At 42.8% G+C, this 17,831-nt stretch overlaps 1 protein-coding gene across 1 annotated transcript in view; it reads left to right on the plus strand.

Annotated features, from left to right (window-relative positions):
* Positions 1 to 17,831, plus strand: part of LOC136391462 (contactin-associated protein-like 3) — a 120,257-nt gene that overhangs the window by 43,876 nt on the left and 58,550 nt on the right. The window contains 4 exon segments of the mRNA XM_066363148.1: positions 585 to 846; positions 3,751 to 3,897; positions 11,809 to 11,980; positions 16,925 to 17,031. Coding sequence (XP_066219245.1) covers positions 585 to 846; positions 3,751 to 3,897; positions 11,809 to 11,980; positions 16,925 to 17,031 — 688 coding nt within the window.

The following is a 17,831-nucleotide window of genomic DNA, read 5'->3' on the forward strand; positions in this document are numbered from 1 at the left end:
ATACTTTTGTAAGAAGCGTAATTGGAATTTCCTTAAGTTCTTTTTATCGAAACACTGTGATTACAAATACATTTGCTCCAGGAACAATAAAGATAATCTAGGAGTAAAAAGCATTCGTTTAAAACAATTATGTAAAACTAAATATATGCCTGCCAGGCAGGTCAGACCTTAGGCTGGGTAACTGCTTTGGGGAGATGGCCAGCCTGCCTTGGGGTGTCTAGCTTGGCCACATCCTTTACTTCTGATGTGCAAAAGCACACCCCCCACCTAGAGTAAGATGTATCTGCCACCTGATTGATACACTTATAATCACATTTACATGACTAAGGTGAGTGCTGTAAAATTCTTGGAGCAGGTGATGCTTGGGTCTGGCCTTGACAATGAATAAAAATGTCTAACACTGCAAGGGTTTGAGGGACTTACATGGTAAACCTGGAGTTAAGTTTGATGGGGTCGCCAGTTATTAAAGCCCTCCTTTGCTAGGAGGTTGATGAGAAACTCTGTAAGGCCTGTAACAGCTGCTGTTAGTGGAATGGAAGCGTCACTCCTGCGTTTTCTTGAAGCCTCTTTCACTGTGTTCACAGGGAAACGTGTCTTTCTCGTGTTTGTACCCGCAAACTGTCCCCGTGACCTTTCTGACCTCCAGGAGTTACTTGGCTCTGCTGGGGACCCCTGGAGAGGACAGAGTAGCTGTCACTTTTCAGTTCCGAACATGGAACAGAGCAGGGCTGTTGCTGACCAGTCAGTTCCAACGTCGGCCAGGAGCTCTCCTCCTTGTTCTTCATGACGGAAAGCTCCGGCTGAGCCTCTCCCAACCCGGACATCCAGCGAGGGACCTCACAGCAGGTGACAGAGCCTCTCCCTGACCTACTCCATCCTTGTTTGCCAGAGTCAAGAAATTACCTAAATCTTGATTTATGTAGGTTTATAGTTTACATGTAATATGAACTAAACGATGTATCTTTTTTTGTTGTTGTTACACATGGGTAGATATACCCTCTCCCAGCAGACACACATATTAGTTACTCAATTTTTTTTTTGTATACTGGTCCCCAATAAAACATGAATGATTTATTGCACCAAGTTTTAAGTGTTTACAGCCAATGTGTTATTTTTTGGAAGCAAACCAATGGTAAACTTCTCTGGATACTTGCTACTTGCCTTAGGAGCATTTTGGGAAGGATCTTTTACACATTTAAAATAGATGAAAAATAAGGCAGATGGGATTTATTTTTCATTTTAAACCTTGTATCAATCATCAAACCATGTATACCAAATTGTATAGGACAGATTAAATCTCATTAAATGGCATTGACAAGACATGTTTTAGCCTATTTTCAGGTTTTAAGTAACTTTTCCTAATAGTTATCTCAGCTTACGTCTGGAGAGAGTGACAGGCACCCACAGTATATAATCTGGAATGTGTGCTTCTGGGGCCTGGGGCAGGAGAGGGGTGTGGAAAGGCATGAGAGCCACAGAACAGGGGCAGAGAGTGTGGGTGTGTGTTCTTCCCTCCTCCCAACTGCCTCTACTGCCACGCTCCTCGTTCTCTGTTATAGAATAAGGTGTTTGACTTCAGCAGGCGGGCGGTGAGTGTGAGGACTCACCTCCCAGGCCCGGTCCACGGCCTCTGCACTGTGCCAGCCAATGGCCTTCGATGAGCAGTCCTCTTGTTCTCCCAAAGCCTCGGTCCTCATCTTTAAAATGACAGTAATATGAGTTATGGTGAGATGCCTGGGAAACAGGCTGTCCTTTCATCAGAAAGAAAAAGGATGGGAATCATAAGGGACAGAATTAGAAGATGAATATAAATGCAGGCATTTTATTTTTAAATTAGAAGAACAAATTTTACTAAACAGTCTTTTATTATATAGGCAAATGACATCTATTACAAATTCAACAAGGTTTTCTGGAGTGCTTTATGCAAGTTCTCCCATGAAATAAGTATGCAATAGAGAAGTAGGTATACAGGTAGGTGTAGAGAGAGAGAGGGAGGGAGGGAGGTGAGTCTGTAGGAGATGCGAGAGTCATGCACAGGTGGTAGCCAGCCAACCACTCAACCACGTGACCATTCCCAAATTCCATCACTTTATAACTGCTTTAGGAGGGGCTAATACTAGCTTTAAAAGCAATAATATAGCAATAACAATAGCTGGAGTATACCATACCAAATTTGGAAAATACAAAAAAAAGTAAAAATAACATAAAATGAAAACAGAATTCCCCCATCCCAAAATTAAGGTTAATATTTAAGAATATTTCCTACCAATCTTTCCATTTTTATTACAATGCTTGAGTAGATATGTATACACACACACACACACACACACACACACACTTTAATGTAATGCTTTTATAATTTTACATTTTGTTCGATGAAGTTTCATGTTTTATTGATACTGATTTGTTGTGTTTAAGACTGGTGCCATTTTTTTTTCTAAAAGGTCTACCAAGATTGTTAGAGACAATGATCATACACAAAAATAAGAAAAGTTTTTTATTTTTATAACTTAAACGGTTTTGGAAAATACCTGTACTTCTCAACATCTCAAAACATTAATTAATTACCGGTATACGTGACTAACATAGGCCGTGTCATTGGAGGTATTTTGTTGTTTCAGGCCTGTTCGGGGTCAGGCAGGGAGGGCACAGTCTGCGTTCGCCCAGACAGCGTGTTTGCACTCCCCGCTCTCCTTGCCTCTTTACCCCTTTTATTCTGATGTTTTCCTTTGCTCTTCTCTTTCTTTATTTTCTTTCTTTCTTTTTTTTTTTTTTTTTTTGTATTTTTCTGAAGCTGGAAACAGGGAGAGACAGTCTGACAGACTCCCACATGTGCCTGACCCGGGATCCACCCGGCACACCCACCAGGGGCCACGTTCTGCCCACCAGGGGACGATGCTCTGCCCACCAGGGGACGATGCTCTGCCCACCAGGGGGCGATGCTCTGCCCACCAGGGGACGATGCTCTGCCCCTCCGGGGCGTCGCTCTGCCGCGACCAGAGTCACTCTAGCGCCTGGGGCAGAGGCCAAGGGGCCATCCCCAGCGCCTGGGCCATCTTTGCTCCAATGGAGCCTTGGCTGCGGGAGGGGAAGAGAGAGACAGAGAGGAAGGAGGGGGGGGGTTGGAGAAGCAAATGGGCGCTTCTCCTATGTGCCCTGGCCGGGAATCGAACCCGGGTGCCCCGCACGCCAGGCCGACGCTCTACCGCTGAGCCAACCGGCCAGGGCCTCTTTCTTTCTTTTCTATCTGATCTTTTATGACTTAATTGAGTGATGAAAGAGTGAAGTGCAACCCTGGGCCTGAGTAGGTGGGCCATAACCTTCTCAATTGAATATAGCAACTTTTGTTAGAATGTGAGAATCAGACAGGCCCGCCCATGATTGATGAGTCAGACACAAGGACCCTCCACAATCATAATATTTACACCAACCCCTCTCCCGAGTCCCGTGGGTAGCAGCTTCCTCCCAGAGAGAAACGACCAGCAGAACACATGGCCTCATTGCCTCCTTAGGACCGCCAGCCAAGCCCACCCTTATCTGAAGCCCCTCCCTGGCTCTGAGGCCACACCAGTCCTGGCACCCGCGTACCCGCCATCGCCCAGACAGCTAGATAGCCTGGAAGGGCTTCAGGTGAGGTCGCCTTTGGCAGGTGGTCCAGTGATCTGCATCCACTCTTCTCAGGAACTTGCCCGGTTAGAGGCATCCATAGGGTCTGTGGAAATCTCTTCTATCCTGTGTGTTTACCTCCAGGGGCAGGACTGAACGATGGGCAGTGGCACTCTGTGTCCTTGTCTGCTAAAGAAAATCAGCTGAGTGTGACGGTGGACGGTGCGGCAGCCTCCAGAACGCACTCCCTGAGCAGGCGGCTCAGTCTGGGCAACACTTATTATTTGGGGGGTAAGTGAAAGAAACGGGTTCCGAGGGTACTCAAACCCTCTTTACCTTTTCAGCTCCTGACTTCTAATGCAAATAGAAATCTTAAATGAAAGTTAAAAATGAAGAATTATTGGCCCTGGCCGGTTGGCTCAGCGGTAGAGCGTCGGCCTGGCGAGTGGGGAACCCGGGTTCGATTCCCGGCCAGGACACATAGGAGAAGCGCCTATTTGCTTCTCCACACACCCCCCCTCCTTCCTCTCTGTCTCTCTCTTCCCCTCCCACAGCCAAGACTCCATTGGAGCAAAGATGGCCCGGGCGCTGGGGATGGCTCCTTGGCCTCTGCCCCAGGCGTTAGAGTGGCTCTGGTTGCTGCAGAGTGACGCCCCGGAGGGGCAGAGCATCGCCCCCTGGTGGGGAGAGCTTCGCCCCTGGTGGGCGTGCCGGGTGGATCCCGGTCGGGCGCATGCGGGAGTCTGTCTGACTGTCTCCCCATTTCCAGCTTCAGAAAAAAAAAAAAAAAAAAAAAAAAGAAGAATTGTTTCTCTCTTTTCTCTCTTTTAGTTAGAATCAGTGGGAATGTTGAGTGGACACAGATGATAAATGAGGGCCTGAGGGACAAGTCTACCAGGTGACCTTGTTGAAATATGCCTATAAAATTGATTTTAAATTTGGGACTTGTTTTCCATTAGGCCAAACAACGCAGACACCTGGAGACCTTCGAAATCACTGGTGCCTGGCTCTGTCCCCAGAGACCCCGATCTCCCTGGTCCTTGAGCCCGGGCAACTTGAGGGTCATTATTCCTTACTTTTTACCTGTAAAACTTTGCTGTAGGGAATTGTCCTAATGCCAAATCACCCTTATAACCTTTCTTCAGATTTTATCTGCCAGTTTTACTGCTTCCTGTGGGTGTTCTTCTGTCAGTTGGCTCTTTCTTCCTGCCTGGAGCCTGGCTACTCAGGGTGTGGTCCCTGAGCCGGCAGGAGGGCACCAGCTGGGAGCTGGCTAGACATGCAGAGGCAGCCTCCCTGCCCTCCTGAACCCGAGTCTGCCTTTCCCCACTGTCCCCCGTGGGCTGCCGCACTTTAGGAAACATTGTTTCCGCTGTCTGTACAGAAGGGTGTCTTAGGTACAACAGAGGGAGAGATTGATTGAACAGGTCTTAATATCTTACCAGGTGCTTCTGATGTGCTCTACCAAGGCCGCACCAGGCCAGCTCTCCTGGGCTGTGGCAGATGGAGTGTTTACCCGCTCAGCGGACCTCTGATGGAGTCTGTCTAGGACAGGGGTCGGGAACCTTTTTAGCTGAGAGAGCCATAAATGCCACATATTTTAAAATGTAATTCCGTGATAGCCATACAACGACCCGTGTACGTTACGCATTATTATCCAGTAAAAATTTGGTGTTGTTTTGGAGGACAGCTGTGATTGGCTCCAGCCACCCGCAACCATGAACATGAGCGGTAGGAAATGAATGGATTGTAATACATGAGAATGTTTTATATTTTTAACGTTATTATTTGTATTCTTAAAGATTTTTCTGCAAGCCAGATGCAGCCATCAAAAGAGCCACATCTGGCTTGCGAGCCATAGGTTCCCGACCCGTGGTCTAGGATCTGCTCAGCCACAGTAGGGAAGCTCCTGGGGAGTAATTAGTCATTCCTGGGGCCTTCAAGTGAGAAACCCTGAGGCAGTGGGCCACTTAGAGCTGCCATTGTCAGATTTATCTCTAATACTGGCCCAAGCCCTCCTTGATATTATTCCTGTTTTGCATTTTATAGCTGTTTCTTGTTAAACTAAGTTTGGAGTCATGGTGGAGAAGATAGTTCGACAGCTCAACAAGAAAGTGTAAAGTCCTTCCTAGGAATCCACACTAAGCATACCAACCATGAATCAGGAAATTTGCTCCTCCTGGTCCCCAAAAGCAGCCATCAATGTCAAAGGCAGAGCCGTCAGCAGCCTTACATGTATTGCTGGCAGTTCTTGCTCCCTAAATATGGTGCATTTCTGAACCACATGGCTTTTAAACCTTTACACTTATGATGGATATTATAGCTCTGCAGAGGAACAAATTCCTTCAAATCTAAATAATTTATCCAAGAGCAATAAGGGATAGGAAGAAAAATCCTTACAAGCCCTGGCCATATAGCTTGGTTGATTGGAGCGTGTTTTAGGAGCTCAGAGTTGGCGGTTCAATTCCCCAGCCAGAGCACATACAGGAGCAGCTCAGAGTTCCTGTCTCTCTCTCTCTCCCTGCCTCTCTCTCTCTCAAAAAAAATCCTTGCTATACTATTTAATGATAAAAAATCAACTATTTTTAAATTTCTACTAAAGAGTAAAAAATAGTTCTCAAGTCACAGAATCAGCTCTCATATATGAATATTCTACATGTTTAGTGTGTGCGATACATAGCAACATGGGAGAAAGTACTTTCCATAAATACTTCCCTGCTGATGTGGCATGAATCGGTTGTTACTGTGAAATTGCATGCATTTTTAAAAATTCTACTAATGTTTATTAAGAGAGTACAATGGGCTCATCCCTTGTCTACGAAATTAAACATGACGAGACCTAGGAACTTTCCCTTGTTCCTCTTCTAGACCTCCGTGAAGCATTGCTCTGCTTTTTCTTGCTTTTTTTTCTTTTTGATAATCTTTGTTTTGTTTTTTAAAAAATCTATCTATTGCCTGACCTGTGGTGGCGCAGTGCATCAAGCGTCAACCTGGAACGCTGAGGTCTCCGGTTCAAAACCCTGGGCTTGCCTGGTTAAGGCACATATGGGAGTTGATGCTTCCTGCTCCTCCCCCCTTCTCTCCCTCTCTCCCTCTCTCTCTCTCTCTCTCTCTCTCTCTCTCTCTTTCTCTTCTCTAAAACGAATAAATAAATAAAAATAAATTTTTTTTTAAAAGATGGCTAATCACTATATTAAAAACTCTATCTATGTAGGTAACTTTAAAAATATATTATTTTGTGTGGTCTTGCTTTTAACTTTATAAAGTAGATAATATTGATGTATTCTTTATGACTTGCTTTTGTCTGTTCTACATTAGTATTTGAGACCCAGCCATGTCCATGTGAACAGCTAACGTTAATAAGTTCTCACTGCTGTGTGGTTTTAGATGTACCTGGTACCACATTTTACTTATCTATTTCACCATCCTATTTTGCTGGTGGTGATAAATATTTTGATTATGTCAATTCCTTTTTTTTTTTTTTACAGAGACAGAGAGAGAGTCAAAGAGAGGGATAGACAGGGACAGACAGACAGGAACGGAGAGATGAGAAGCATCAATCATTAGTTTTTCGTTGCGCATTCCAACACCTTAGTTGTTCATTGATTGCCTTCTCATATGTGCCTTGACCGCGGGCCTTCAGCAGACCGAGTAACCCCTTGTTCGAGCCAGCGGCCTTGGGTACAAGCTGGTGAGCTTTTTGCTCAAACCAGATGAGCCCTCACACAAGCTGGCGACCTCGGGGTCTCGAACCTGGGTCTTCTGTATCCCAGTCCAATGCTCTATCCTCTGCGCCACCACCCAGTCAGGCTATGTCAATTCCTTTTTGCTATTATAAAAATGTCATAAATGTTCTTGTATAGCTGTTGAGAATCATTTTCCCAGTGATTTTTAAATTTTCTGTATGCACAAACTATCCTAATGAGTATGACCTACTTAGTTAAACAGCGGTTGTGCACTGTAGATCTGTGGCATGTTCCAATGGTTAAGATGAATGAATGCCCAGGAACACACAGCAGTCACACTGGCTGTGCACAGCGATCCAGCCTGGGCCCCGCTAGCACCTGTGAGAGCACCTGCAGCTCTGGAGGCAGTGTGTTCAAAGAGGCTAATAGGTCTTTGTAATATATTTCCATAAAACTATTGATATGCAGGAAAATCGTCTTGTTAACATAGTTTCCAATAAGGCACAGTGTCTGTAAGATGGGTGGAGTTATAAAATGTAAGCATCACATGAAAGAGTATAATGACTTTTCTTCCTTACAGCTTTCCTGTTTTTCTGCTGTAATTGTTGTTGCAATTGTGTATTGGCGCCAAGTGGCAAAAATAGTAGGGGAGCTTGTAATCACAGCACTTTATTCCAAATGGAGGTATAAATTTAGCGTGACTTTCCATTTGCATAGTTGTAAATACTCATTTGGTTTCTACAGAATAATTTCAGCCACTGACTCAAACTAATTTAGTCAACTGTCCATCTTATACCAACATAACAGCAACTTTCTCCTAGAAAAAGAATATATGCTATTTAAAAAACTCAAGTAATGCCTTCACCAGGCTAAAACAAATAAGCAAAACTAAAACACTTTGATTTACTGATGTAAAATAAAAATGTAGATATTATTTGTTTTCAAGAAAAAAACCCAAAAGAAACAGGTCTAGGGCCTCAGTAGATTTATTACATGCACAAGTTGTATGCACAGGTCAAGACTCCCTTGCCCAGGGGCCCACTGTTTCCAGAGTCCATTGGACTTTCCAGCTCTATTCTGGGTAAAATGAAGCAGATCAGCTGTAGCCTGAGTGGAAACTCTGCCCCTAAAACTCCAATGTGAGGGTTATTTTATCCAATCACAAGAGTAGCCTGTGGCAATGTCTTCTGCGGTTTAGTCAGTGTCTGTCAGTACCAGGACATGTGTGAGGTCAAGGAGAATCACTTTATCCAATACATGCTCTGTAGCAAGATTGGGACTAGTGAAGTACGTATTCCTGGGGCCTCTCGGTAAAAGTCAATTCATGACACTTGATTCTTCAAGGAAATCAATAGCCCATGTTCTGAGACACTGTTTCCCTTCACTGTTTTTCCTGGTAGAGGTTCAATTGCAAGTCCCCAATTATCTTATTATTATACAATCAATAAGTTTTGTTTTACCATAAAAGCAGACTAGTCCATCTTGTTCTCATAGTTAAAGTGAACATATAACTTATTATCCAAACCAGGAACGTAAGTGAATAAAGGAGATGGTGTCAACAATTATGACAGGACAGCAGGCATAAACGAGGACTCTCTGGCCTCACGGAGGTCTGTGTTCTGCTTCGGGCCGCAGTCTCGGAGTGCGACGACTTTCTTCCTGTGAGAGAGTCCACCTGCAGAGCAGCAGCATTTTCATGTGTCCATCAGAACTCTGACTCAGGTGTCTCCTCTTCTTTCTGCCTTTTCTCAGTCTAGGCTTCTTTTGTAAATTGCTCTTCCAACATTCAAGCTAGTGTATTGTACGCAGAGTTTTGGTGCCTGCTATCAAGGGCAGTGGGAAGCTAAGCTCTTAATGAATTCCCTTTTATGGACTCCTGTACTATACGATAGCATACTTGTGCCGCACGGTTGGAGAATATTAAATCATGTTCAGAATCCCCCAAGTGCTCTTGTACAAAGCATCAGCAGGCGAGGAGGGAACCTATCATCTCTTTGTATAATAATAAAGTCTCACCAGATGACCCATTTTGGTACAGTGAGACAAAGTGAAAATGTCCGTGTAATCCTCAGAGGTACTTAAACTGCAGACTCCTTAAATATTAATGTATATGTTTCATTAATTTAGCAGTAAGCATTCACTATCCACTTAAACTCTGCATCCCAAATCAAGTCATCGGTAAGGGACTCTTAGCCATTTTACCATCAGGGTTTTGGGCCATCTTCTCCATGAATGAATGAGCGAGCGTCTCCTAGTCTGCGCTGGTCCAGGGCTCTGGTACTCCTTGCTTCTTGACCTTTCCTAACTGGAGAAGTCAAGCACTTAGTGGTTTGACCATTTCTTATTTAAAGTTTCAATTTTAGAAAGATCCCTTGTGAGTACTGGATTTGGTTTACTTTTGACCTTAACAGAAATAGTGAGGTACACCTTGTATTTTGGATGAGTTTGAGGCTTGTGGTCTGGAGAAAAGCAAGATAAGGAGAAAAGGAATAATAGTGATTCCATAAAACTATGTATTGGCTTAATGTTTCCCATTCCTTATTCTCATGTCCTTAGTTATTAAGTGCTGTAAGTAGAAGATGCCTATAAAGATTATCAAGTTTCCTCCAAATGGATCCAACCCTTCAGAAATTCGTTTACAAATTTAAATGTATGTATTTCACACAAAGTAAGAAAATAATAAAGGAAATCTGTCACCTTAAATAGTTCTTTATGATGTAATAATAAATTTGAAATGTCAAAGACTCATTGGCGTTAATTTATGAGGCTTTGTTGGGCCCAACAATGGTTTTAATCTGATGAAGACCTTGGCTTGTTTGAATTATATTTGTCAGAAATACAAAGCATTAAGACCTTGGGCACTGAAAGAAAAGTAAAGATACACTATGTGAATTTTATGGAAGTTATTAAGCAAAACACTAGCATCCATCATGGGAGAAGAAGAGGCTGTGTCAGCTGTTCCTGCTCTGCAAGTGTCCCGGGGCGTGGAGAGCAGAAGTCCAAGGAGAGGTGAATGGGCCCTGGCCAGCTGGCTCAGGCAGTTCAGAGCGTGGTCCCAGAATGACCAGGTTGCGTTGGTGGTACAGTGGTGAGCGTAGCTGCCTTCCAAAAAGACAAGGTTGCCGGTTTAATCCCTGGTCAGGGCAAAGCAGCCAGTGAATGACTGAGTGGAACAACAAATGAATGCTGTTTCCTCTTCCCTTCTCTCTCCCTTCTTCTCTCTGTCTCTCTAAAAATTAAATTCAAAGAAAATTAAATTAATTTAAAAAAAAATTAAAGGCCTGGCCGGATAGCTTGGTTGGAGCATCATCTAGAAGTGCACAGGTTGCGGTTCAGTCCCCAGTCAGGGTACACGCAGGAACAGATCGGAGTTTCTGACTCTCCTGTCTCTGTCTCAATCTCTGCCTCTCTAAAAAAGGAGAGAGGGGTGAATGAAAAACACAGAAGCACAATGGGTAAACATTACTTTATAAAATTATTTATTCAATTTGGTTTTAAAAATAAATACCTGATCAAATAACCTCAAACCCCGGGCTATACACACTAACATAAGAGTTCCTTAATATTTAAATGATTGTACAATAAAAAACAAAAGGATGAGTAATTAAAACATTATCTCTAATGAGTTAAAAGACAATAGTTCTTGAAATTATGTCCATGAATCATAATTTTTTAAGGCAACGAAAAAAATAAAATAATTAAATTTCACATGATGCATAAAATGTTTCCACATTTGTTTGCAATGAAAACAATATTGTTTTAAAATGATGTGTTTATTTTTTGTTTGCATCTGAAAACAAAGTATTCAATTAAATCGATGGTTTGTGATTTTATCCTGTGTTGCTGCAAGTTGGGTTGCCTAGGAAGCTGCCCCTGCTGGGAACTTGCCTGCAGGCCTCTTAGCGGGCTTTATTCTTGAGAGAAAGTTCTAGAAGGCTGCGAGAACAGCTGGATGAGCAGAGGTACAGGATGAGCTGCAATGCGGTTGCAGCAGAATCCCCAGAATATACACACACACACACATGCACACACACATACACACATATGGAGTACATATTTAACAAATATTAGATGAATAGAAGGAATCTGGGTCAACTTTCAATTAAAAAATTTTTTTTAAACATTTCATAGACAGCAAGTCCTATCATGCCTGTAATTTTTTGGACTACTATTGCATGCCTTCTAGGTCATCGAGTTCAGTATCATAGCAAAAGGAGTGATGTCTTATGTGTGCGTCCAAATAAGAAATTAAGCTTTGCTTAAATTAAATGTGCACTTTTCTCTCAATTTTCCCAACTGTAGTGGTTATTTCATGCCTTATTAATGTCAACAACCTTTTGTTCTTGTCCGCTCACCTCCACTTCATTCGTGAGTAGCAGTACCTCCCCGAGAGGTATAGTAAGTCTCACCCCCAAGTGTTTGCAGAGAGGGGAAGCAGACATCTTGCAGAAGCGCTGTGCAATGTTGTTGCCATGCTGTTGATTTTCTTTTGTGTGTGTCTCCCATGTTCATTCAGGCTGTCCCAACAACAGCTCTGGCTCTGGATGTGGAAGTTCCCTGGGGGGATTTCAGGGCTGCCTGAGGCTCATCTCCATTGGGGGCAAGGCTGTGGATCCCATCTCAGTACAGCAGGGCTTGCTGGGGAGTTTCCGTGACCTCCAGATAGACTCCTGTAGCCTCAGAGACAGGTAAGGTGACCCTATGCCATTTTAGCATGCCTGTTCTCAAATTTTTTGAAAGAAGATTTAAACAAATGAAGAGCTGGCAAAGTGTACTTTCTTCTTGCCCTTTCTCTGTTCCTGCTATCCATTCGATTGGGAAAATTATATTTCCATTTAAAAAATAAACTTTAATTTTAAACAATTGTGGCTTTCAAATGATATTTTCGTAGAAAACAAATTCTTATGAGTATGCCTTCAAGCAACTTAACTTTTTTTTTTTTTTTTTACACAGACAGAGAGAGAGTCAGAGAGAGGGATCGATAGGGATAGACAGACAGGAACGGAGAAAGATGAGAAGCATCAATCATCAGTTTTTCGTAGCGACCTTAGTTGTTCATTGATTGCTTTCTCATATGTGCCTTGACCATGGGCCTTCAGACCGAGTAACCTCTTGCTCAAGCCAGCGAGCTTGGGTCCAAGCTGGTGAGCTTTTTGCTCAAACCAGATGAACCCACGCTCAAGCTGGCGACCTTGGGGTCTCGAACCTGGGTCCTCCGCATCCCAGTCTGACACTCTATCCACTGCGCCACCGCCTGGTCAGGCAAGCAACTTAATTCTTACAGAATACCACGAATACTGCTATCATTATTGGTGAATATCAATACTAAGGAGTATCAATACTTTTTAAAATTCTACCATTGGGTCCTGGCTGGTTGGTTCAGTGGATAGAGTGTTGGCCCGGCATGTGGACAACACAGGTTCGATCCCTGGTCAGGGCACACAGGAGAAGTGACCATCTGCTTCTCTTCTTCTATCTCACCTTTTTCCTCTTCCCCTCCAGCAGTCAGTTTCTCAGTTGATATGAGCATTAGCCTCAGGCACTGAGGATAGCTCGGTTGATTTGAGCATTGGCCCCTGATTGAGTTGCCAGGTGGTGAATCCTGGTTGGGGAGCATGCAGGAGTCGGCCCCATTATCACCCCTCCTCTCACCTAAAAAATAGTTGTTGGGTTACATATGTCGGAATTGCAGTGTCTGGGAATGTAATTTCTGAAGTATTAGCAGAGAAAAATAATAATAAAATATCCAGATGCTCCCTTTCAGCTTTTTTTTTTGCTTTCCTCTTATTGATGTTTGCTCTACCTCTTCAGCAGGTTAGCCGCCTTGGGCTGCAGACTGGGATGAAACAGGAGGAGCGAGTGGCTCTCTGCTCTCCCTGTGCACGCTGTCATCTTCTAAGCACAGGTCCTGTTATCCGTGGGGATCTCTCCTGTTCTTAATGCAGTTTTATAGTCTTGTCAGTTTTCTGCTGATTTGGGGCCTGTCTTCTTATTCTCATTCACAGTGTCATTCACAAAGAAGATTTTCATTTTAATGAAGCCTGAATTACCAATTTCTTTTCTTTCATGGATTGTATCTTAAAAGTCATTGCCAAACCCTAAGTCATTTAGATTCTCTCCTGCGATATCTTCTGAGAATTTAACATTTAAATGTAGGTCTTACATGTAGGTGTTTTAAAGGTAGGTCTGTCACCTAGTTTGAGTTAATTTCTGTTAAAGGCATAAGGTCTGTGTCTATATAATAATTTTTTGCACATGCTGTTCCAATTTTTCCTGCAGTATTTGTGGAAAAGATTGTTCTTTCTTCAGTGAATTACCTTTGCTTTTTGCAAAGGTCAGTTGTCTGTTTCAGAACTACCTATTTTGTGCCAATATTTTTTCTTTTTCCCATCCCACACTGTCTTGAACCCTGTAGCTTTGTAGGAAGTATCGAAATTGGGTACTATTAGTCCTTGTTGGGCAGATAAAATATATTCTCACTTTGTTAAAGATAACACAAGGAGGCCGTCGCCCAGGTGATATTAATGTGTGTTGGGGTGGACTAAAGGCAGGCCGAATCCTTGTAGCCTGGGGCTTGGTTTTGGGATTAAGCCTCTCCCACCCGTTTTGATGTGGGGTGGTACAATCCAATCATGCCTCAGAGAAGTGACTTTGTATTAGAGACTTCCCTATTTTGTATATTGGATTAAGGGTTTGGATTTCTACACTATAAAATGGGGACAGAGCGGGAGCTTGTGCTCTTGGTTCTTGAGATTATCATTAGAGGGGAGAGCAGAAAGGAGAGCAGAAAGAGGCCATGTGGCCAGGACAAGCAGCCAAGATGGCGGAGTGCTGAGTGAGATGCCAGTTTGTGCAGAGTTTCTATCTGGGATAAGGAAGGAGATGGGGAACTGAGGAGAATAAGGCTGGTGAGCTAGAAACCTTTGATTCTAGGAAACTCGGATAAGTCAGTGGCTTTGTGAGCACTGAATGTGACTGGGTTTTGGAGCCCAGTGTGTATTTTTACTTGCCCACCGGGTACAAACTAGAATTAAAGAAAATGGCCCACCAGTTTTTGGCTCCATTGTTTCTTTACCGACTGTCCGAATCCAATGCGAACCTGCATGGGCTGGGCTGCTGTGATGGTGGCCTTGGCTGCTGGCTTTACAGTCCTCCAACGTTTTTCTTCAATATTTTGTTGGCTTTTCTGGGTATTTTCCCTTTCCATATAAACTTTGTTTGTTTGTTTATTTTAGAGAGAGAGAGATGCAAGGGGGGAGGTGAGGAGAGGGAAGCATCAACTCATTGTGGCTTCTCCTATGTGCCTTGACTGGGTAAGCCCTGGAGTTTTGAACTGGTAACCTGAGCATTCCAGGTCGACACCTCATTCACTGCGTCACCACAGGCCAGGCCCACATACATGTTAAAATTAATTTGTTCGTAGTCACAGAGTAATTTGTGGGATTTTCACTGGGATTGAGTTGAATCTATAGATCAAGTTGGGAAGAACTAATATCTTAACAATATTGAGTCTTCTTATCCATGAACAGAACACATTTAAATTTTCTTGCATCAGAGCTTTTTTTGTTTAATTTAAAGTTTTTTTATACCTATCATCAGGGTTTTGTAGTTTTCCTCTTAAATATCTTGTACTTATTTTGTTAGCTTTGTACCTAAACATTTTGTATTTGAGGTGCTAATGTAGTGCTGTGTTTTTCAGTTTAACTGTTCAAGGCTCCTGTGTAAGACAGCGCCCTGCAGCCTTGCCATAGTCACCTGTTACTACCAGGGTATTTTGTGGGTTCCCTGAGATTTTCACATAAGTTAATTATGTCATCTATAAACAAAAACAGTTTTATTTCTTCCTTCCCAATTTACATAACTTTTATATCACTTTCTTATCTTCCTGCATTAGCTAAGACTTCCCATATTGTTTGAATAAGAGGGATAAGAGCAAGTTCTTATTTTGTCCCGATCTTGAGGGAAAACATCTGGGTTCTCACCATTCAATGTAATGTTAGCTGTAGATTTTCGTACAGTCTTTTATCAAGGTGAGGAAGTTCCTCTCTAGTCCTAGTTTGCTGAGTTGTTTTTTAAATTGTAAATAGTGTTAGATTTTGTCGGATACTTTTCTGAAACTAGTGATAGGACCACATGCTATTTTCCCTGTGGCCTGTAGATGTGCGGATTGCCTGAGCTGACAAGTAGTTTCTGTCCAGTCCTGGAGACAGCCTCACGCTCCGGGAATGAATGCCATTTGGTCGTGTAGTATAATGATTTTTATACATCGTTGGATCCAATTTTGTCAACATTTTGTTGAAGATAGCATTTATTTTTGAAAATCAGGAAAATTCTATAACCTTTTTGTTGGGCAGATAAAATATATTATGCTAACTTTGTTAAAGATGGCGCTGCCCACGTGGAGGCCGTCACCCAGGTGATATTAATGTGTTGGGGGTGGGCTGTGGGCAGGCAGGATCCTTGTAGCCTGGGGCTTGGTTTTGGGATTAAGCCTTTCCCACCCTTTTTGATGTGGGGCGGTACAATCCCATCATGTCTCTGATAAGTGACTCTGTATTAGAGACTTCCCTATTTTGTATATTGGATTAAAGGTTTAGATTTCTACACTATAAAATGGGGGCAGAACAGGATCTTGCACTCTTAGTTCTGAGATTAATATTAGAGGAGAGAGCAGAGAGGAGAGCAGAAAGAGGCCATGTGGAGGAGGCCAGGAGAAGCAGCCAAGATGGCGGAGTGCTGAGTGAGTAGTCAGTTTGTGCAGAGTTTGTGCAGAGAGAAGGAAGGAGATGGAGAACAGAGGTGAATAAGGCTGGTGAGGTACAAACCTTTGATTCTAGGAAACTCGGATAAGTCAGTAGCTTTGTGAGCACTGAATGGGTTTTGGAGCCCAGTGTGTGTTTTTACTTGTCCGCCGGGTGCAAGCTAGGATTAAAGAAGATGGCCCATCAGTTTTTGGCTCCGTTGTTTCTTTACCAACTGTCCGAATGCAATGCGAACCTACATGGGCCAGGTGGCTGTGATAGTAGCCCTGGCTACTGGCTTTACACTTTTATAAATTAATTTTTTGATTAAATTTTTAATCTTATAAACATTAAAATCTCACAGTCATTTTAAGTAAGTAATTGTCACAATTTCTATGATACGTAAGTGGTTATTTGGTTTACCTGAGTGGTTTTGTGATTTATTAAATTATATATTGGGTGGGGAAGCCTTATTAAATTATATATTGGGGGAAGCCTTTTAAGGCCTCAGACCTGCATGATCTCTGGGTCTAATTTCAGGTTCAGGGCTGTTTGTGGCCACTGCAAGCAGTTTACATCCTGGTCATGTGTGAAATTAATCTTGCCTTATTTGTGAAAAAGCAAACACATTTTCTGATATAATGAGATAGGTAGCAAATGTACCTGTCTCAAATACATGACAGTGGTAGCATCTACTGAATTTCTTAGTCTGTGGTTGGTATTTATTGCATTAGGAAACTTTGATGACAGACTCAAAAATTTGAGTTCATGTTGTCAAGTCCTCTGTTCAAGTCACTGTCATTATCCATCATTCGTGGTAACATATTTGTATCAAGGTACACAGTTATCATTACGAACTATGGAAAATAAGTTGTGTCTGTCTTCTTTTAGGTGTCTGCCCAGCTACTGTGAGCACGAGGGTGAATGTTCCCAGTCTTGGGACACCTTCTCCTGCGACTGCGCACACCCTGGGTATGCGGGTGCGACTTGCCACTCCTGTAAGCCTCCCACCTCACGTGTTCTCCTTTCATTCTGACTTCTGTGTAGGCCTCTCTACCTTTTCATTAGTTTGTACTTGTGTGTCTACGTTTGCACAACTGTGGGCTAGACAGTGACACCAAGAAAACCAGTAAGTGTTTTAGAGACTAATTTTTGTCTGGTTTACTTTTAATCAATTGTATTTCCAAATGATGTTAAAGCAGATGTCAAATAGGACAAAAAAAATTAGAAAGAAATAAAGCAAAAAATTTTTAAAGTCTAGAATGCATATTATATCTTGTTCTGTTTCTTGAGTTGGAACCCATTTTAGTTTTTGAGTTCTGCCTGCTGAAGGCAAGTGGGTAAGGTTTTGAGTCTGGATATTTATGAAATTAAAGAGGAGAGTCTCAGGAGAAATGCAGGGTGGGAGCCACCACGGTAGGGTTTCTCCATGTCGGCGAGAAGCCAGGTAAACATTCAGGCCTGTGCCGTCTTGATCTCTGATGAACTGGTGGTGGTGATGCTGGTAACATATGGAGAACTTGCCATGTGCCTGCCCTAGTCTAGTTCTCTGCATATTTCAACTGCTATAATCCTCAAAACAGCCCTAGAAGGTAAGTGTTGTTCTTACCTGTATTTCACAGACGAGAGAAAGGTAAGCCCGGGGCCACACAGCTCCCAGCCAGGGCTCTCGATTACCTCTCTTCTGTCTTGGACAGTTTCTTTTCTGAAGAATTATTCTCTCATCTTTATATCAGACAAAGCTTCACTGACCTGTAATTCATTAACTACTAGAAGCTTATTATGGGGCCACTGAAAT

The sequence above is a fragment of the Saccopteryx leptura genome, chromosome 2, assembly GCF_036850995.1.
Source record: "Saccopteryx leptura isolate mSacLep1 chromosome 2, mSacLep1_pri_phased_curated, whole genome shotgun sequence".
NCBI lineage: Eukaryota > Metazoa > Chordata > Mammalia > Chiroptera > Emballonuridae > Saccopteryx > Saccopteryx leptura.